General features: G+C 40.2%; 1 protein-coding gene across 1 annotated transcript in view; it reads left to right on the plus strand.

The window, feature by feature from the left end:
* TPH2 (tryptophan hydroxylase 2) overlaps positions 1–18,344 on the plus strand; it is a 54,181-nt gene extending 35,837 nt beyond the window's left edge. The window contains exons 9-11 of the mRNA XM_009646313.2: positions 9,828–9,923; positions 17,943–18,076; positions 18,170–18,344. Of these exons, the coding sequence (XP_009644608.1) occupies positions 9,828–9,923; positions 17,943–18,076; positions 18,170–18,344 (405 nt within the window). The remainder of the gene's footprint in view (positions 1–9,827; positions 9,924–17,942; positions 18,077–18,169) is intronic.
* The last annotated feature ends 537 nt before the right edge of the window (positions 18,345–18,881 follow it).

Genomic DNA, 18,881 nt, shown 5'->3' on the forward strand with positions numbered 1-18,881 from the left:
GAGTGGGTACTCCCAGGTTATCCTTTTTCCCCATAAAACATGTTACTCTTTTTCTAAAGGTCTTTCTTCCCTCCCTTGAATCAGTAGGCTGTAACTGTTACAGTTACATATTTTGACTCTATAAAAGTGGGTAGAATTATAGTTTAACAAAACATTTTGCATTTTTATAATGTAAACACCTTCATAGGATTAATTTTTCAACTTTGAATAAACATACTTGTTTATGAACAGATCCATATTATACATCTGCAATGAATTTAGGACCTATATGAACTCAGAATTCTATCTCGCATCTCAGAGGGAGCCTGATCACTAGTGACCATTTCAGAGTGATCTTCACATTTGATATGTCACTCCTAGACCACAGCCACTGTAAATTCCTTGGACTTTGGTCCAATGAAGAGCTGTGATCTCACTGCTAACAGGTACTTGCTCAGTGTAACTTTTTTCCACCTTGCTGAATACACGTTCATGTGATTTGCTTTGTGTTTACAGACTTCTGGCAGGTAACTCAATGGTGACTCAGTTGACTACTCTGGTTATGACAGATTAATTTTAGATGCCCTCACTGCTCAAAATCAGGGAGCTACAAGGAGATGCTCAACTATACTTGAAAAAGATTTTGTTTGGGGCTGTGAAAAACATCTTCAATTTGGACATATTTTTAGTAGCAAAATTAATAGATATTTTAAACTCCCTGAGCTACTTTTCTTCTTTGATCTGTCAGCTTGACATGACAACTCACACTTTTGTGCTGATGCCTACTATCTTTTTTTTTTTTTTTTTTTTTTTTTTTGCAAGGCAGGTTAAGCAAATGCATTAAGAGCCACAAAAGCTTTTGGGAGTCCCTTTGCATTTACGTGATTAAAAGAACATTGAGTTTAAATGCAGTGTTGCTGTTGGAAACTGTGATGTTTGAAAACAAGTCTTAGCTATTAAAGCAGTTTTCCGTAAATAGATTCAAGAAGTTAATTTTCTTTCTTAAATGTTTAGAAAATTAGTGTGGATGCTGCTCTTTTTTGAATGAATTCCTACCCTTTTTTGCTCCCCCAAATAAATTTGAAATGGGTATGACTGCAAAGAAATAGTGCATTTTTTCCTTGAAATAAGACTTTTAAAACTTTGGCCAGTTGTCCCCATCTCTTCAATGCTCTTCAAGGCTATTCCTTGCCCCTACAATTTCAGGGCTTGCAAAAGTTCTGAGATTCTTCCAGCCACAGGAGGCTGCTCCCCTTTCTGAAGGTATGACTTCCCCTCATTAGCAGATACATTAGGACTTCTGCTGCTGATCATGTGCACAAGAACCTCGTACCCCTCCTTGGCTAAAATGTCGTGAGAGGCTCGGTGGCTCTTCTGCATCACTCCCTGCAGTGCAAGTGCCGTATGCAGTAATTGGCCTGCCAGTCGGGGGGACACAGCCTGCTCCAGGGAATGGCATCATGAGAAGCACCACATGTGCCGGGTGCCTTCCCCCAGGTGCCTGTTAGGGAGGACACTGGGGTCTGTGTCTGGGCTGGCCAAGCACAGTTATTAAAGATGCCTTGCAGCCTGCGGTAATTAATTTTGACAGTGGTCTGGCATAGGGCAGTGATTCAGTAAACTCTCTGCTTATAAAATGAGGATTGCCTGTACTGTGATTTGTTGCTGCACTTTTGCCTCTTGTTAATCTGTGGATTTACCTTATCAGTCTATCAAAAGCTTCTCCCAGGGTAAGTGGAAGAGGCTCTGGTGACAGTTTTCCCCTTACGCAGTTTCCTTCGAGCGTTGCAGCATGTTCAAAAGGACGGAGGCTGCCTCCCCAAGCCTGAGGAGGTTTGATTGGTATTTCAGGGAGCGTTGCAACTTTATGCCTTCTCTTCTGAGGCTCCTTCTTAGTGTGCTTGCTGGGGAGTGGAAGTTGGCCTTTTGAGAGAAGGGGAAGCTATGTTGGACCAGTGCTGAGGTCTATAGGTAACTGTGAGAAACAGGTCCTGAGGGCTGGGCTAGGCTTTTGTAGAAATGCTGGCTCTGGATGCTGGAGGAAAAAAGTGTCTGAGGTTGTTCTTGTCTGTTCTCTAGGTATTCTTCTAAGCAATGCAGTTCACGGTTGGGGCAACAGTCCTAGGGTTGATAACTCCCCATAAAATGGGAATGCTGTCAAGACACCTAAATAATCTCTTGTACGTGCATTTGTTCCAAATTCTGCTCTCACTTGGGTCATGCTGACCTGTAAGTGTTCAAGTACCTGGCCTTTTACTAGAGGAGTCATACTCTCCAAGCTGTAGCATAAGCCACAGTACTGAGGGAGCACTTCTGGGGTGCCAGCCCTTGCCCAGGTAGCATGTAAAATCAGGACTCTTCTTGCTTTGACAGGTTTTATTGACGCAAAGTCCTCATTTGAAAGAGTAGCTGGACAAAGATCTGGAAAACAGGAATGGCAGAGCGCTAAAGACAGTCCCTGCTTGCAATCTGTGAATTTTGAAGGATCACGGTGGATCAAGGGTGGCACATGAGGCAGCATAGACTGAAGAGTGTAGTTGGACAGCAGTAGCATATGTTTACTCAGCTTTTTTTTTTTCCTTTTTACTTTGACTTTCAGAGGACCCCATCTCTTGGAGTCCCAGCTAACGTGTTGAAAGACCTGACTGTGCCTCTTATGTTCACTGTGTGAAGCCTCTGGATGCCTGAAATTTGAAGCAACAGCTTGAAAAAGAAAAAAGCAAATATTCACTTCAGCCACCGTAGGGAGTGCTGAACATGAATTCACGTTACATGTTGTAAAATAAAGTGGAAAGGGAATGGCTCATTATTGCACATCATTTGTTCTTAATAACTCCATATGAAATTAATAAACCTTAAAACCCCAGGTTTTAGAAGTTGTTCAGGATAAGAGTCAAATGATAGGGAAGGGGAAATAGGAAGGGTAAGGCATTATGACTTCAATGCTTTATGTTTTAACAAATGATCTAAGCAGCAATTCATAGTTTCAGTGGTCTCATCTCCTTAGCTGCATATTAAGCTTCAGCACTATTAGTTAATTATGTTGAAAAAACTAGGAGTTCTTTCTCTGACAGTGTTGAGCAAGTTAAGGCAAGCGTGCTTTTGTGGGATAGATTTTTTTCATACCATCTCCATGACCACTGGCTTTGGTGGAGGAGAGTTGCTGCCTTGCCAGGGAACAACAGGCTTTTACACAGAAACGCTTTCTGCTTAAGTGTTCCTGAGGTTCCTGATTCTGCAGTTCCAAAAGTCTCCAAGGTTTTCAACTGAGAGAAAATGAGAGGGGCAGACAGATAAAATGCAGAGCAAGCCTAAATTCAGGTTATTTAGGAGTAATTGAGACATGGAATGGGATATCCAGTGGCTCCAACTCTGTGGGAACTAACTTCTTTCAGAGCAGCAGCAGAAAGATTCCAGAAGTGCTTCGTCTTCCATTCTCTCTGCCTGTTCTTCAGAATAACAGAGAGCCTCCTTCATGTGAGAAAGACACATTCTCTCAGGAGACACAAAGGTGTTAATAGGGCTGTCCCCCAGATCTTATTCCGGAAGACGTATTGCACCTGCAAGGTAGGCAACTGTCGTACACGTTGTCTTGTCTTGGCCGGGCTCCCCAGTGTTGGAGGTATAGAGATGCCTCCTTACTGATACCACTGTAGCATTGTGTTTCTTGAGGTACGTTTTCTGCTCTCTTACGAACTCATGACGAGAATGTTATTTTGGTTACCATTATGAGTTTTTCTCCAGAAACTCCTGAAAAAAGAAACACATAATTTCAAAATATTCACAGAGGGTTAAGCCCCCCCTGTGCTCACTATAGTGCATGCTTTCTCTGAGTATGTCAAGCTACTGCCTTAGAGGAATTTGCAAGTGGTGATACTGTGTGCTATGGCTGTCAACCAAAATATGAAGGCTGGTGTGTGTGTCTATCCCAGAGTTCTCTAATGAGCAGCACCACATCTACTCAAACTTCTGTTTATAAAGAGATTGTTCCAAACATTCACCCTTAGTGAAGGGTCTGAATGCAAAGCAGTCAGATGAGGGGGAAAAGGAGAATATTGTTAAATATATACACTTTGAAATCCCCAAAGGAAACCTCATTTCAGTGAGCCTAAATACATTTCAAAGTGGCAGACTAAACAAAATACTTCAAGAAGGTAACTCTGAAAAATTAAACTTTGTTTTCTTATTTAGAAATGCTGTTGGCTGTGAATAGGGTCACTGCCTTTGTTGGAGGTAGGTGAATCATCTATAATGAAAGACTTAGGCATTGAATTTTACTTCTTTTCTGCTTTTGATCTATTCACAAGCTCATCATGAGATTTATTTGTTGTTCAAAAATCTCCCTGCATTTCTACTCAATAAAGTTCCCGCATGAATAGCTGTCAAATAGCCGGTATTGCTTGATGTCTGGACTCCAACATAGGGCTCTACTGGCTAGTTGCCTGGGTTACCTGTGTTGTATCTATCTGTTTCTTGTAGTGGAGCATTTCTGATACTACTCAAGAGACTGTGAATTTTGAATAATGCAGTCAAATGTGAAATGCCAGCTGGTTTTTTTGGTGACTATTGATGTCTTTGAAAAATAAGCAACTGTTCACAAATTTATTTGTACCAGCTCTGAATGAAGAAAGAAAGCACAAATGGGAGTCACTGATATCTCTGAATCAACATTTGCTTGCAATCTGAGCAACTTTTACAGGGGGAAAGAAAACACCTTTACTTAATTAATTCTTAGGATTAATTTCTAACATTGGGATTTTTGAAAGTCTTTCAGTTGTATATAACTATCTTCTTACAAGGTAATTAGAGCTATATGAGAGATTTAATCTCTAGGTGAATCATTTTAGAGCTAAAATGTCAAAGGTCTCCTAAAGAAAAAGGAATTAATCTTTGCATATTGTGAACATATCACAAGCATCTGAATTAAGAGTGATCCATTCAAATACCTTTTGAAATCTTAAAGCCAGTAGAAAGAATGTAAAGATGTTTTCTTAAGGATATTTATTTGGCACTGGTCCTGCAAGTATTTACACATATTAGTAGTTGTATTGTCTTCATGGCAACTAGCTTTTTATATATATATAAAGTGATTGTGCTACTACATGTCAGCTTGGGGCTGTAGTCCCATCCCAATAGCAGTTCCATTAGTGGTGAATATTCCCATCCATGTGCTAGGGTTGCAGTCGTGCAGCTACTCCGTCTCTCCTTCTTCCCCCTTGTGACAGGGAGTGCAGGTGAATCAGCTCTTGACATTGTTTGTGTTCTCAGGACTCGTCCTGACAACATCTTTACAAGGTACTTTTAGAGAACAGATAAAATCTCATGTTATACATAATGCTGAAAATTGCCAAGTGAACACAAATATTGGTCTCTAAGCTATACCATAAGAAAACTATGCGAAGTGGAATGGCTTGAAAGGCCTTTTTATGGACAAGTCAGATTTTGAAGTACTGATTCTGTGACATTAGCACCCAACACCCTGCACAAAGTCTTTGCACAGGTCCCAGGAGGGAGATTCCCAAATGCAAAATGATGTGATGTGAAGAGTGATTTTTCAAAGCCTTAGACACCAGTTGGATGAGGAGAGTTGAGCTTATCAGACCTTTTTTCCAGCCTTTGAAAATTTCTAAACACCCTTGAATAATGATATTTTTTTATTAGCTTTCACAGCTGTCACTGATTTTTTCTTTTTGGTAGCCCAATTTATAATGCAGGACAGTATCTGAACATGAAGAACAGACACTGCATTTACCTTGGAGATCAGACCTGGAGTTTGCCAGGGCTTGACCTGTTCTGTATCTTCCCTATCAATACTAGGACAACTGATCTGACTCTTAGAATCGCACATGTACTGGGCCAGACCTGCTGCCCCAGTATCTTGTCTCTAAGACTGGCAAATTGCAGGCATCTGAAGGACAGTGTAGATATAAAGCCATACAGTGGTGACATTTTCCTGGTATACTGCTTTAGTTGCCAATGACTTTTGATTCAGGGACTCTGAAGGAAGAGATCTGCTATATTAGTATTTAATAGCCCTTAATAGGATTTTCTACCATGGATCTATTTAATAACTTTGAATCCATGTAGACAGTGTTTCATGAGCATGACTGTGAAGTATCTTTCATATACATTTGTTAAATAAGAGAAATAAATTAAAGTCATATCATACACTGTCTTGAGCTGCTGGCACAGTCTTGATTGATGTCTCTTGACTTAAAAATTCTTTTTAATCCTTCACTTGGCTGTTTGATTCTTCATCTTATTTTGCTGATTTGGCTAATGGAGCAGCATTTTAGTGGAAGACTCTTCAAGAACTACAGAATTTATACAACATGGGAAGACACCTTTCCTACTTCAAGAGCCTACCTCTAGGTTGTAACAAAGCCACACTTCACCCCAAAGATGAGGTGGAACTGGAAGTAAAGGGAGACGACAGGATATTGCTGTAGCTTATAGAGGAGCCATGGGTCTGGGGCTGCAGGCTGGGAAGTATGCCAGAGGCAGGTCCAAGATTTGAAATCAGAACATGAGAGCCTACATGCTCCCATTTGTGTTTGCGTTTACCAGCCTACATGTAACAACAATGTAATAATCAGCTATTTGCCTTCAGGTGAAGCTTTAAAAATTTGATTAATCTCAACAGCCATTTCTTTGTTCAGTCATTCCCACTCCAGCACAGTTACAGAACCATAGAATTGTTTAGGTTGGAAAAGATCATCAAGTCCATCAGTTAACCTAACACTGCCATTATCCTGTATATAATATAGAATAACACAGTCAGTGTGGTTTAGCACACAGAGAGAGGCACAGAGTGGTCATTTATGCGTCTGGTCTATAAAAAGTGTCTCTTTATAGTTAATATTTAACCTCCTTATCAGTATGCCTCGATGTTTGTAGACTTGAGAGCACAGCTTGCCAAAGCCTGCGGAGTCTCGTCATGCATGGAGCAGCCCCTGCGTGTCCGTCTGTGAGTGGGAGGGTGGGGGGAATCGTGTATTGCTGACTTATGATCTGAAGATGGCAGCATTGGGTGAGCTATCTCATTTTCTTGGCTAAGCACAGCTCTCTTAAATACAGGAATTGTAGTTGTTGCATATGGCAAATTTATCAAAAAATCAGCTTTTCATTTGAAGGGCTTTTCTTAATGCTATAGCTTAATACTGCAAGTTAGTAGCAGGCAGATGTATTTTATCATCTGGTCATTTTGTATGCGTTTTATTTGAGTTAGTTATACTGAGAGTGCAAGTCTTGCCAATACTGACGATAGGCTCTCACCAGCAAGTGTTGGCTCCTAAATACAATTCCCTTTTGCAATAGTAACAATTACAATAATTTCTGAACTTAAGTAAAAAAAGCTCTGTCTGTGTGTGCTGTCTGTCCATCAAGGATGTGAAATTGAGGTCTCCCTCTGTCTTGTGGACAGCCTAGCCCTGGACAGCAGGGATCTGCCCCTTCCTTCTCTGTGAGCCCGTGTCCTCCCTGAGGATGAGGAGAGCGTTTCTCTTCCCTCCCTCTGCTGGCCCTGTGGATTGCTGAGTGGGCACTCTCCCGGGAGCAGCATGACATTGCTTTGGTCCTCCTCAGCCTGAGGAAGGTCTACGGTAAAGGTGTCCCACGTATAGGGACAAAGTCGTGGCTGCTCTTGCAGATCTAGAACAGACAAACACCAGACTCCCTCCTTTTTAGCTGTTGTTGGTTTTGAGAATGAAAATGGCCATGATCACTGTGTTTTATCAGGAGCCCACTGCTGCTGTGTATCTGTCAGGGTGTTCATGTTCATAATGACTGCTACCTGGTGGGCTCTTTTAAGATGAGGAGGAGGGGGCAAATTCAAAGATGTTAGTGGGATTTAAGTGTAAAGCTGAGTGGTTCATCGCTGACAGTGGCAGCATCTACAGAACCAGGTCTGTAGCCTCCTGGAGGTTTTTTCTGGCAAAATATTTAGGCAGGGAAGCTAAGTTTGTGTTCTGCTTGGTGGTAGGTCTCTCTGCTTCACTTATCACTCCTAGGGTGATGCTTTTGTCATTTTGTGTACCTGGCTGTTTGTCCCTGAGGTGTCCGTTTTGGAAACGACTTGTCTTGGCCTTCCTTTAAGTAGTGACATCAGCTCATTGCATCTAATGAAAAATTCTATACCAGCTTGGCTTATCCAAGTCAATAGCAAAGCCAGAGGTGGAACTTTGATTTTTGTTGTTGTTGTTGGTTTGGGTTTTTTTTTTGTTTGTTTTGGGGTTTTTTTGTTTGTTTCTTTGACAATGTTGTGCTTTCATGTCCTCTTGTGGATATCTGTACCTTTGACTGCTGTGTTGGAATCTGACTCAAGACATTTGAAGTCACTGCAACCTTTCCTTCCCAGCTGACTTAGCAGGTTTGGATCAGACACAGGGCTCATGTTTTTATTCTTTTTTATTACACCCTTCTTCATAGTGCTATGCTGCATGAATCACTAGCTCCACAGGAACTTCTATGAGAGGCAGAGAAATGAATCATTTCTCAATTTCTAAACATTTGTTGAACTTAAAAGAGCTGTTAATTTCTGCTCTTTTGCATTTGGTACGATATTCAGCCTTGAAGAGTGGGGCTTTAAGGAGGAAACGGATGAAAAAATCATTGTGTTAAGATCCGTTCTCAAGTTATTCAGAACAACTTAAGATTTAGTACCAAATACTGGGTTGTTTCTTATCCTGAAATAGTATTTCCTGCAAAGACATGTAAATCTGTTAGGTTCAGTGAGTTACATCCCTTTGCACAAAACCTGAAATCGTCAGATAATGTAATAAACACACACACACACATATATATAGGGGTGTGTGTGTGTGTGTGTATATATATATATATATATGCAGTATTTTTGTATACATTAGGAATCGACTTCCTAAAACCTTCATATGTAGAAATAGTTGCTAGCTTAATCTCAACTGTTTGATCTAGCATCAGAAAGCATTCTGGATGTGTCATAACAAATCCAAAGCAAAACTCAGTACTGTAGGAGCAGAAGTGACTGTCATCTTTTGCATTTAGAGGACAGTGGGCTCTCTGTGCTTCTTATGGTCTCCCTAACATTTAACTTTTTTGGGTGGATACAGCAAAGTTAGATACAGTACTGTTACATTGATTGAGCACATCTCTTTCACAGCTTCTCATCAGTTTTACAGCTCAGATATGTTACCTGATCGAACGTAGAACTAAAGAACAATCGTAATGGATTGGTCAAGTGAACTCATTCAGCTGACTGTAATTTTCTTTCTGTAATTTAAGAAGCCAAGTGGCATATTAGTTCTTCATTTATGACAGAGTAAAATCTAGTGAAGACTAAGGCCTCGGCTCAAGAAGGCTCTTAAGCACATACATACAAGTAAGTTCATTCTAACTCAAGACAACACCTAAATATGTGCCAGACTTTTAAAGTGATATCAGCTTGAGCTTAAAGCTGAGTGCTCTGAACTAGATCTCAGAGATCTTCAGAGGTTCCTAGACAGGCAGACCAATTACCTTGCAGAATTTTATTTTAAGGCACGTCATTTATTTCATAAGGTTTCAAAAATCTCTGCAGGTTACTATCAGTGCCTTTGATACCTAAACAATCTTGCTTGTCTGTTCCTAACTGGCCATTCCTGTGAACTGCTTGTGTGCCCAGACAAAACCCAGGATCTCATATTTTTGTGCAAAGCTCCCTTACTGCAGAACATGACATTTAAAGTACTCAGCAGTAATAACATACTTGATATGAATTTATATTAAAACCATGAAATTCTGAAGAAATGGGGCAATCAAGTGAATATGGTAGCAATTGCCATTGCTGAAGTGCCCGTTTGCAACTACACTGTATGTATCTGTATGTTTTACAGTGCTATTTTTTTACGATTGAATTTGGCCTTTGCAAGCAAGAAGGACAACTACGTGCTTACGGGGCAGGACTTCTGTCTTCTATTGGCGAATTGAAGGTATGTGCCATTAAAGCAGAATCGACTTTATTTAATCTTAATAAAATAATAGTTGGATGTAAATATTTTGACACGCAAATAACAGTTAAAGTTCTCAAGATAAAAAGCTTACTTCTAAAATATGATATTGACCTAATATCTGCGTTTGAAATATCAGCTGGCACTTGAAGCATGAAATGGCTTTGTAAGGCCCAAAGTACCAAAGCAACTATAAACTACAAAACTTATTTCTGTTTGAATTTGCATTTCTTGTAAAAGGAGGCTCATAGGTTCTAACAGGTAAGGGTGCCTTGGGCTCGGAAAGCTTTGTGTAGAAGAGAAGCAGATATTTTTAATACACACAAAAATGTTTTGAAATCAGCCATGATTCTGTTGTAAGTAATCCAATGTATTTCAATGGATTCATTATTGATATTAAAAGAACAACATTTATTAAGGTCCCAAGTCAGTAGATTAATCATATTTAAAATTAAGGTTTGCATATAAACTCACGCTAGACTTGAAGTACATGGCTATGTGACAATTCATAGAGCCCTGTTCTTACAAAGGAGGAAGTGTTTAACCTTGCACAGTGTGAGGAGTTGTAGTGGATCATTTGTTACCTCTCTTTATGCCTAGAAAACTTAAGGAACAAGGAAAAGGTATTTTGTCACAAGTGTGTTATTTTGGGACATCATACACCTCTCTGTTGGCAAGATGGGAGGGAAGGGGAAGGAGAAGGAGGAGTACTATCTTTTGGGACCTAAATGAACTCTTGGTGGCTTTTCAGGTAAACATTTGGTTTTAGAAAGCATATACAGAATAGTATTTACAAACTGTTGTGCAATGTATCTCCTGCTTATTTGTGTTTAAACATCTTCCCACCATCCTGGACTGGCTTTCAGTGAACTACCTGGCAGTTTACTAGAAGTATCTCCGTATTTTTTTGCTGTTTTTTCACCTGTAACTGAGAATATTCATGGTGAAGCTCATTAGTCAAATTGCTATTCTTTCATTAGAAAAAAGGTTGAAGGAAATTACCCTCTCCAATATTTTTTCTTTGATTGCATTACAGTTGCTCTAAGTTCAGTGCATACTTCACCCACAGAAGCATTCTGTATCAGCCTGGCGGTATTTTATACCCACAGTGCAAAGATGTTTAAATGCAAAGAGATTAATGTGTCCCACTTGTTTTCCTCTGGCCCAACAACATTCAGTGCTGAGCCCCAAATTCTGTGCAGGATTCTGCAGAGAATCACGCCTTTTATTTAAACAAACAGTTATGGTCATTAGGTGATGACCCTGAAAATACCTATCGCATCATTTACAAAATCTAAAGGCATAAAAGCGCGGAAATGAATAGTCAAGAACATAATAAATCTTCTACCATCAATGTCATAAACAAACACATTATTCTTGTTGAGTATGCATATTTTTATTACCGCACATTTGTGATCCCAAATCTGTGTTCTTCACTCAGCAATAATCTCACACTATAAATGCAAAGAATAATCCTTTTGAAAAGCAACAGTAAAAATTAAATAATGTGCACATTAATGGACTATATTGATCTGCTTCAAAGGTGTGGCCATATATAATAATAATTCAGCCATAAATCAATAATATTGTATACTTTTCTATTACGCTACATATATATTTCATAGATGTGAAGCCAGAGGGGACTATTAGATCATCTGCTTTGACCTCTTGTGTATCATAAGCTATTAAATTTCACTAGATCTTGCATATGCCGAGCATAGGGACTTAAGTTAGACACTTCAGTTATTGAGAGACTAAGCACTTGTGTGCTGCAGGCACAGAACAGCACCATACCACAGATAGCCATAGTCCCCATGAAGGAATTGATAGGGTGAAAAATATCCAGAAAGTCTTTGTGGGACTGTGCTCCAGGGTAGGAAAGAAGTTAAAAGGTAAGAAAAAAAGGGAAGAAAACTACTAAGTTTTCCGCTAATCTGACCATGGGAGAAGCTGTTACTAGACCAGAAACCTGGCAGTGAGTGTGCTTCTTGTCAACAAGATGCATCAGGCAGGTGCTTAGGAAAGAGAATGTCTGGGCACCCATGACATTGGTGCACAGCCTTGCATCAAGGTGTTGCCAGCCTCTGATGTTTCCTGGGAAAACAAATCTCCCTTACCTCTGCATGTATCTCCTAGCACCTATTTGGAGGGAAAACTGAGCTGAAGGGGTCAGAAAGATAATGCTAATACCCTGTAGGTGATATCAATATCCTGATTGTAACTGAAAAGCTAATGGATGGCAGCAATTGCTCTGAAAACAATGACAACAATAGTGGCTATTTCTGTGGTGACTGGGGATGAATAGAAGACTCTGATTGCATGGCCGAGAAGTCTGACCCTCCTGTGCAACAACCATACATCTCATAGGAGTCAGAGTGAAGATGTCCTTTCAGAAATAACTACTGCCATTCTTAAGACAACAGTGACATAGTCCCTTCTATGAAGAAGTTCAGATACTTGTCCCTGTCGCTAGGAAGGTAGATCTTGTTTCAGTGTTGAATTTTGCTACCTTGACTTTACAGGCATTTGATGTTAATATACTTTTGTCAGCAAGAAGAAAAGCCTTTTTCCAGCAGCCCTCCCTGTCAGCTCTCTTTTCAATGCAACAGTGTTCACAGGAAACAAAAACAGTGGCCAGTTTTATGCATAATTTCTAGAAATAACTGAGTCACAGTATTTGCAGGGTGGAAGTGACCAGCAGTATTTGGGCCTTTCAGACGAGCAAATGGCTTGTTCGGTCATCTCTGTTTCAATATTACACTGCCCCACTCTCCAAATCTGGTCAACAGCTTTAGCAACAAAGAACTATAAAAACTAGAGAAATGTGGGCACCAGTCTATCAATATAGGATTTCCTTCAGGTCTTTTTTTCCCCATGCAGTATTTAGACTTCAAATTTTGGATACGGAAAAATGCAACTCCTGATGTGCATGCTATGGAAGCATTGAGCAAAAAAATTTTAAAACCACAACAAAATAAGGAGAAGGAGAAGATTAAAAATTAAGCCTGGGGGGAAACGAATAATACAGTAAGTAGTTATAAAATGTTCAGCCTAATATAGTCAGGTTAATTCTAGCTAACACTATGGCACAGTATATATTTGGGGCTTAGAGAGAAGGCAGAAATAATGTGCATTTCAATTATTAAAACGCTTTCTAAAAGGCAGTCCAAATGTCTTCAGAAACTTTAATCCATTTACTTTGTATGATGCTCTCTTGAACTCTTTCATTAAAGGAGTCTCCTATCAACTTCAGCTGACTGTAGATCAAGTCACATATAGCTGTTATATGCTTCTATATTTAACAGAGAGGTAGACTTCAAATCTTTCTGTATAGATTTTTAAAGTCAAATACAATATCCAGTCATATTTTGTTTTAATCATAATTTATGTTAAGAAGTGCCAGCATTAGCCTTTATAACCAAAAAGAAACAAATATAAGTTTTGGCTCTGTTTCTGAAGAGGATGAAGATGATGGAGAAAACAACTCCTGGATCCCAGATGCTCATTTTACTGCTCTTTTTAAATAGAGAATCTTTTCCTTATTTGTCTAAACAATATATACATTTATACTGATGAAATAAAAAACTTCGGGTAAAATCAGGACACCGTCAGATTTGCAGCTTACATTGTAGATAAGCAGAAAAACACTTAAGAGCAGGTTTTCCAAGGCTCTGTGTTCCCCCCCAGAATAATAAGGCGATAAAGTCAGTACTGACACATGGACAACTTCTCACCTGCGTTCTTATTCTGCCCTCCTGCACTCCTCAGACAGAGCACTATTTGTAACTCATCTGAAGTTTTCCCCTTGCTAGCTGAAAATTTTGCTTTTTGGGTTTGGGGATTTTTTGTGTGAAACTGAAAAGCTCCAAGTTGTGCGATTACACTCCATTTTTTTTATACTCAAAGGAGAAATTACAAGACCAAACTCTTTTTTTCATGTGTCAGTGATAGTGGTCACTTAGGAAATGATTCACAGTTGCTCAGTGTAAGTGCCTGGTGCCATCTGCGATGCCTCAGCTCTCCAGCTGCCACTCCAGAAATATCTAAGTCTTCTTTAGGTCCTGTGCTGTATCTTCCATCCCTGAACAGGTTCATCAGACATCCTAGGCCCTAGAGACCTGTGGTTTGGTACCTCAATCATTCTCTTAACCTTTGATCTAGCAGGGAGTAGAGGCATTTCTTCAGTGTTATGCTTATTTCCAGTATGAGTAGTTCTCTAATTCTTAAGCTGTCTAGTTGTCTGACACTGCAGCTTTTGTTGGGAATCAGTGATGATTCATTTGGAAGTTTCACTCCAAACTCTTGTTGTTTGCACTGAAGGAGAATCACCAATAGCTGCATTAGCATAAGCAGTACAATTTGTATGGATGGGCCATTAGAGACAGTTATCACAAATCCGAAAGGTAGTAAGATGCTCTATTTGACCAAAAGCTATTTTCCATGTGATTGTTAGCCTTGACATGTAATTGGAGGTGGATCACCAAAGAGGTTTCTGATGGAGAAATCCATATTGGATACTTACTCATTTGACTTCACTGAAGTACTGAATGTTCAACCAAAACATAAATGAAAAGCATTCATTAACAAAAATACAGGCCTGAGCTTGAAAGCTTTTAGACTTGCCAGATGAAGTTTTTTGTCGAGATTCTGTACTTTGTAATGTTGAGAGTGCCAAGGACCAATATATTAGAACACTGTAATGTTTCTGAAAAAAAACCCTCTAGTCCGGCTTTGAGTCAGTGTCCTGACTATCCTAGTTCACGCTAGACAGTTTATGGTCTGTCTAAAGGCTCAGTTCAGTTGCTGAACTCTGGCATTGCTGGTGTCAGCATATCAGTAGTAGACATTACAGGTGCCAGGCTGCAGAATTTGGAAACGCCATCCAGATTTGCAGAGATGTTTTCCCGCTGCTTTAGTAGCCATGATAATGCCTACTTGATCCAAGAGCCAAAAGACTGTATTCTGGAAGGGAGATGGGTATTGGGTGGGTATTCCTCAGAATTCAGGCACTTCATTCCCAAACTGCAATCCTAAGAATAACTGATCAGTTGTCACTTAACTTTGAAGGCATGTCTGAATTCTTTACCTTCTGTTTCCAGGTTGTGTGTTTCCTGGTGTCTGCACATCCCTGTCTCTGCAGAGTTGCTTTGCGAAGCAGAGCAAGTGTCGAGTGCTGCACCTGGGGAGGTCGAACCCCATGCACCAGTACAGGCTGGGGGCTGACCTGCTGGGAAGCAGCTCTGCCGAGAGGGACCTGGGAGTCCTGGTGGACAACAAGCTGACCATGAGCCAGCAGTGTGCCCTTGTTGCCAAGAAGGCCAATGGTATCCTGGGGTGCGTTAGGAGTGTGTCCAGCAGGTTGAGGGAGGTTATCCTCCCCCTCCACTCTGCCCTGATGAGACCCCAGCTGCAGTACTGTGTCCAGTTCTGGGCTCCCCAGTTCAAGAAAGATGAGGAACTCCTAGAGAGAGTCCAGAGGAGAGCAACTAGGATGATGACGGGACTGGAGCATCTCCCCTATGAGGAGAGGCTGAGAGAGTTGGGCATGTTTAGCCTGAAGAAGAGAAGACTGAGAGGGGATCTAATCAACACATAGAAATATCTTAAAGGTGGTTGTTACAAGGATGGAGCCAGACTCTTTGCAGTGGTGCCCAGCGACAGGACAAGGGGCAATGGGCACAAACTGAAACATAAGAGATTTCAGTTGAGTATGAGGAAGAACTTCTTTCCTCTGAGGGTGACAGAGCACTGGAACAGGCTGCCCAGGGGGGGTGTGGAGTCTCCTTCTCTAGAGATATTCAAAGCCCACCTGGACGAAGTCCTGTGTAACATGCTCTAGGTGAACCTGCTTTAGCAGGGGGGTTGGACTAGTTGGTCTCCTGAGGTCCCTTCCAACCTTTGGCATTCTGTGATTCTGTAAACTAAACTGGGATCCAGAAAGTAGGAGTCATTTCATGTAGATAATCTGAGGAGACTAACCAGAAAGGCTTTCTCAGAGGACATCCACTGTGATAAGGAATTAGGTTTTGCTTCTCTTTAAACTCTCCCCTTTTATAAAACTAGGGCTCAGGGATTAGAGCAGTCGCTCATGGTGTAGGAGCCACAGGCTGAATCCCTTCTCGCCTCTAATGACTTCAGTCCCCAGAAGCAGGCCTGGCCCAGCAGAGGGAGTAGAAGAGGAGAGGACAACACTGTCACCCCTGCCGTTGAAGCTGTCACAGTACAGGAAAGAATCCATGAGCCAGAACTGGTCGCCTATTGATTCGGTTCCTAAGAAAACATGGCCCATATCACACTCTTGATTTCCCGCACAGCGCTCAATCCACTCAGAGTTTTAAAACTTTGTGCTTTAGACATTTGAGGCCTCAAGTCTCACCTGGAAGTACAGAGGCATTTTAAGAGGAGATGTTTTTATCTGTAGTTAATCTCCCAGGGAGCCTATTATAATTCCTAGTCAGGAAAAACAAATTAATTTTGATAGGAGGAGGTAAATGCCTGAATTTACAGGCACTCAACCACATCATGGCTCTGCAAGGAGAGAGCGACAACAGGGATGTAGACAGGGGCCTGTTAAGGTGAGCCCATTCCTGCAATCCATTTAGAAGAAGATGCTGGTTAAGACAGGCCATTTTTTATTTTTGTTTTCAAACCTGTTTAACTGATGGCTGGCTAGAAACAGCAAACCTTGTGAGAAGGAAAAGATACATGTACTAAAGAAAGTTAATTCCCTGACATTTTAAGATTCTGTGCATTAATTTTTCATGTATTTATTTTTGGAGAGAGAGGAGGTGGGAGGAAGAGGTTCTTGTTCCAGTTTTATGTCCTGTTATTTGGAGACGGCAGGTTGAGAGCTAGTGTGATATTTTCAGAGCCTTTCACAGGGATTTAGGAATGAGCATAAGCAAGAGCTCGGATAAAAGGTGTAGTGAATACCTTAAGGTTAATACCTTGCTCTGCTATAAAGAATGTCCATGCAAAAAGAAAGTAAAGAAATGAGGCACCTTTGGACCTCAGGGATCTGCTCCCTCCCTGTCATTTCTCTGTGCTTTTCATGCACATCTTCACTATGGATAGATATTAGGGGACTAAAGAAGGTTGAAAGTTGACCTAAATACGCTTTCCTTCCTTACCTTGTACTTCCGTACAGAGGACTGAGAATGAAAATACATGTGCTCTAAAAGTTAAGGTAGATCCAAAAGCTAACACAAATATTTAAGTGGAAAGGGGAGCTAGAAAAAGATTGCATTGGAAAATGTCTCAGTACCTGATTTTCAGTTTTGAAACCTCTGTGTCCTTTCTAGTGGCTTGTGCCAGTCACGTGGAGAGAAAGGCTAATTGGAAATCTCTTCTCTGGGTTAGCAGCATTTCATGCCTCCTCTGCCCGGTGTCTGCTCTGTACTTATCTATGCCTGTTTAGTTATTTTTTCCTTGCAGTACTATATGGAGCAGTATTGCTCAGGTGGATGTGTCAGAAGGGTAATGCATTTCATCAGCATGCAATAAATGGGCGTTATTTAATGGGTTTTCAGATCTATAGTTTCACTTTTAAACTCTGCTGTCAGGAAAATAGTATATGATTTTGGCCTGAAAATGTAAAGAACGGTTTGGTCAGAGTCAATTCACCCACTAAGTGACATTTTGGGGACATACGTATTTGTAGTTGTATAGATATTTTTTCAGGAATGGTTATTTGATGACTTTCCTGTTTCCAGATGAAGATTTAGGTCTGTATGCCTACATGGCAGGTACATTTCTAATCTCCTCTTCATTATTTTAATAATTATTTTGGGGAAAAAATTATTCTCATAAAAAGAGCTTTTTTAAGAAACAAGTGATCTATACTGTTTAAACTGAAAAAAACACTATACATAAAACAAGAGAGGCTACCAACTAATGGAAAACATACAGCACAGTGATGTAAAAGCTGTATATATAAACAGTTGTATAAATACACAGCAGTATCAAGATACGGTTTAACAGATCCTGTGGTGTATTTTGCAGCATGCTCTCTCTGACAAGGCCAATGTGAAAACATTCGATCCAAAGACAACCTGTTTGCAAGAATGCCTTATCACTACTTTCCAGGAAGCTTACTTTGTTTCAGAAAGTTTTGAAGAAGCCAAAGAAAAGATGAGGTAAATTATTTCCCTTGACTCAAAAAATCTAATTTTCTCTTCTGAAGAGGTCAAAAAAAAAAAAAAAGATGTTAACTTTCTTTTTTCTTTCAGGGACTTTGCCAAATCAATCAATCGTCCCTTCTCTGTGTATTTCAATCCATATACACAAAGCATTGAGATTCTGAAGGATACCAGGAGTATAGAAAACGTTGTCCAGGACCTCCGGAGTGATCTAAACACCGTATGTGATGCTTTAAGCAAAATGAACCGATATTTAGGGATTTGATATGTGTGGCACTGTGATTTGCTGTCAATTGCTTTTTCTGTAGCCAGTCTAGTAACATCACATGATATGGGTAACTTCTCAAACCCATCAATTTTCCCTTTACAGTTTGGCCTGTGGCTTGCATCATTGTGTAGCTCTGTCTAATTGTAATGTGCAGACAAACCAAGGCAATGCTAATTCGTAAATGCAACATGGAGTGTGGCAGAATATAATCGTCAATTCCTCAACACAATGTCATGTACAAGTACACCATTAAAAACTTTCCTGGCAATGGTTTTGTTTCCACAAGATGATTCACTTCACTGTGAAAGAGATGGTGTTGCTGATTTCATTAAGTCTGAGTTAATTTCTTTATAATCCCTTTCCTCCCATAAGAATCCAGAAAAAAAATATTTGCAACATTTTCATTTTCTTTGTAAGAGAATCTGTATTTCTTTCTGTAGTGGTGAAGACAATGTTTTGCCCATGTATCTGTAACAGAATTGAGTGTCTCTTGTGACCAAACTACACAATTTATACATGGATGCTGAAATCAGG

This window comes from Egretta garzetta, unplaced genomic scaffold (genome assembly GCF_000687185.1).
Source record: "Egretta garzetta isolate BGI_Z169 unplaced genomic scaffold, ASM68718v1 scaffold68, whole genome shotgun sequence".
NCBI classification, from domain to species: Eukaryota; Metazoa; Chordata; class Aves; order Pelecaniformes; family Ardeidae; genus Egretta; species Egretta garzetta.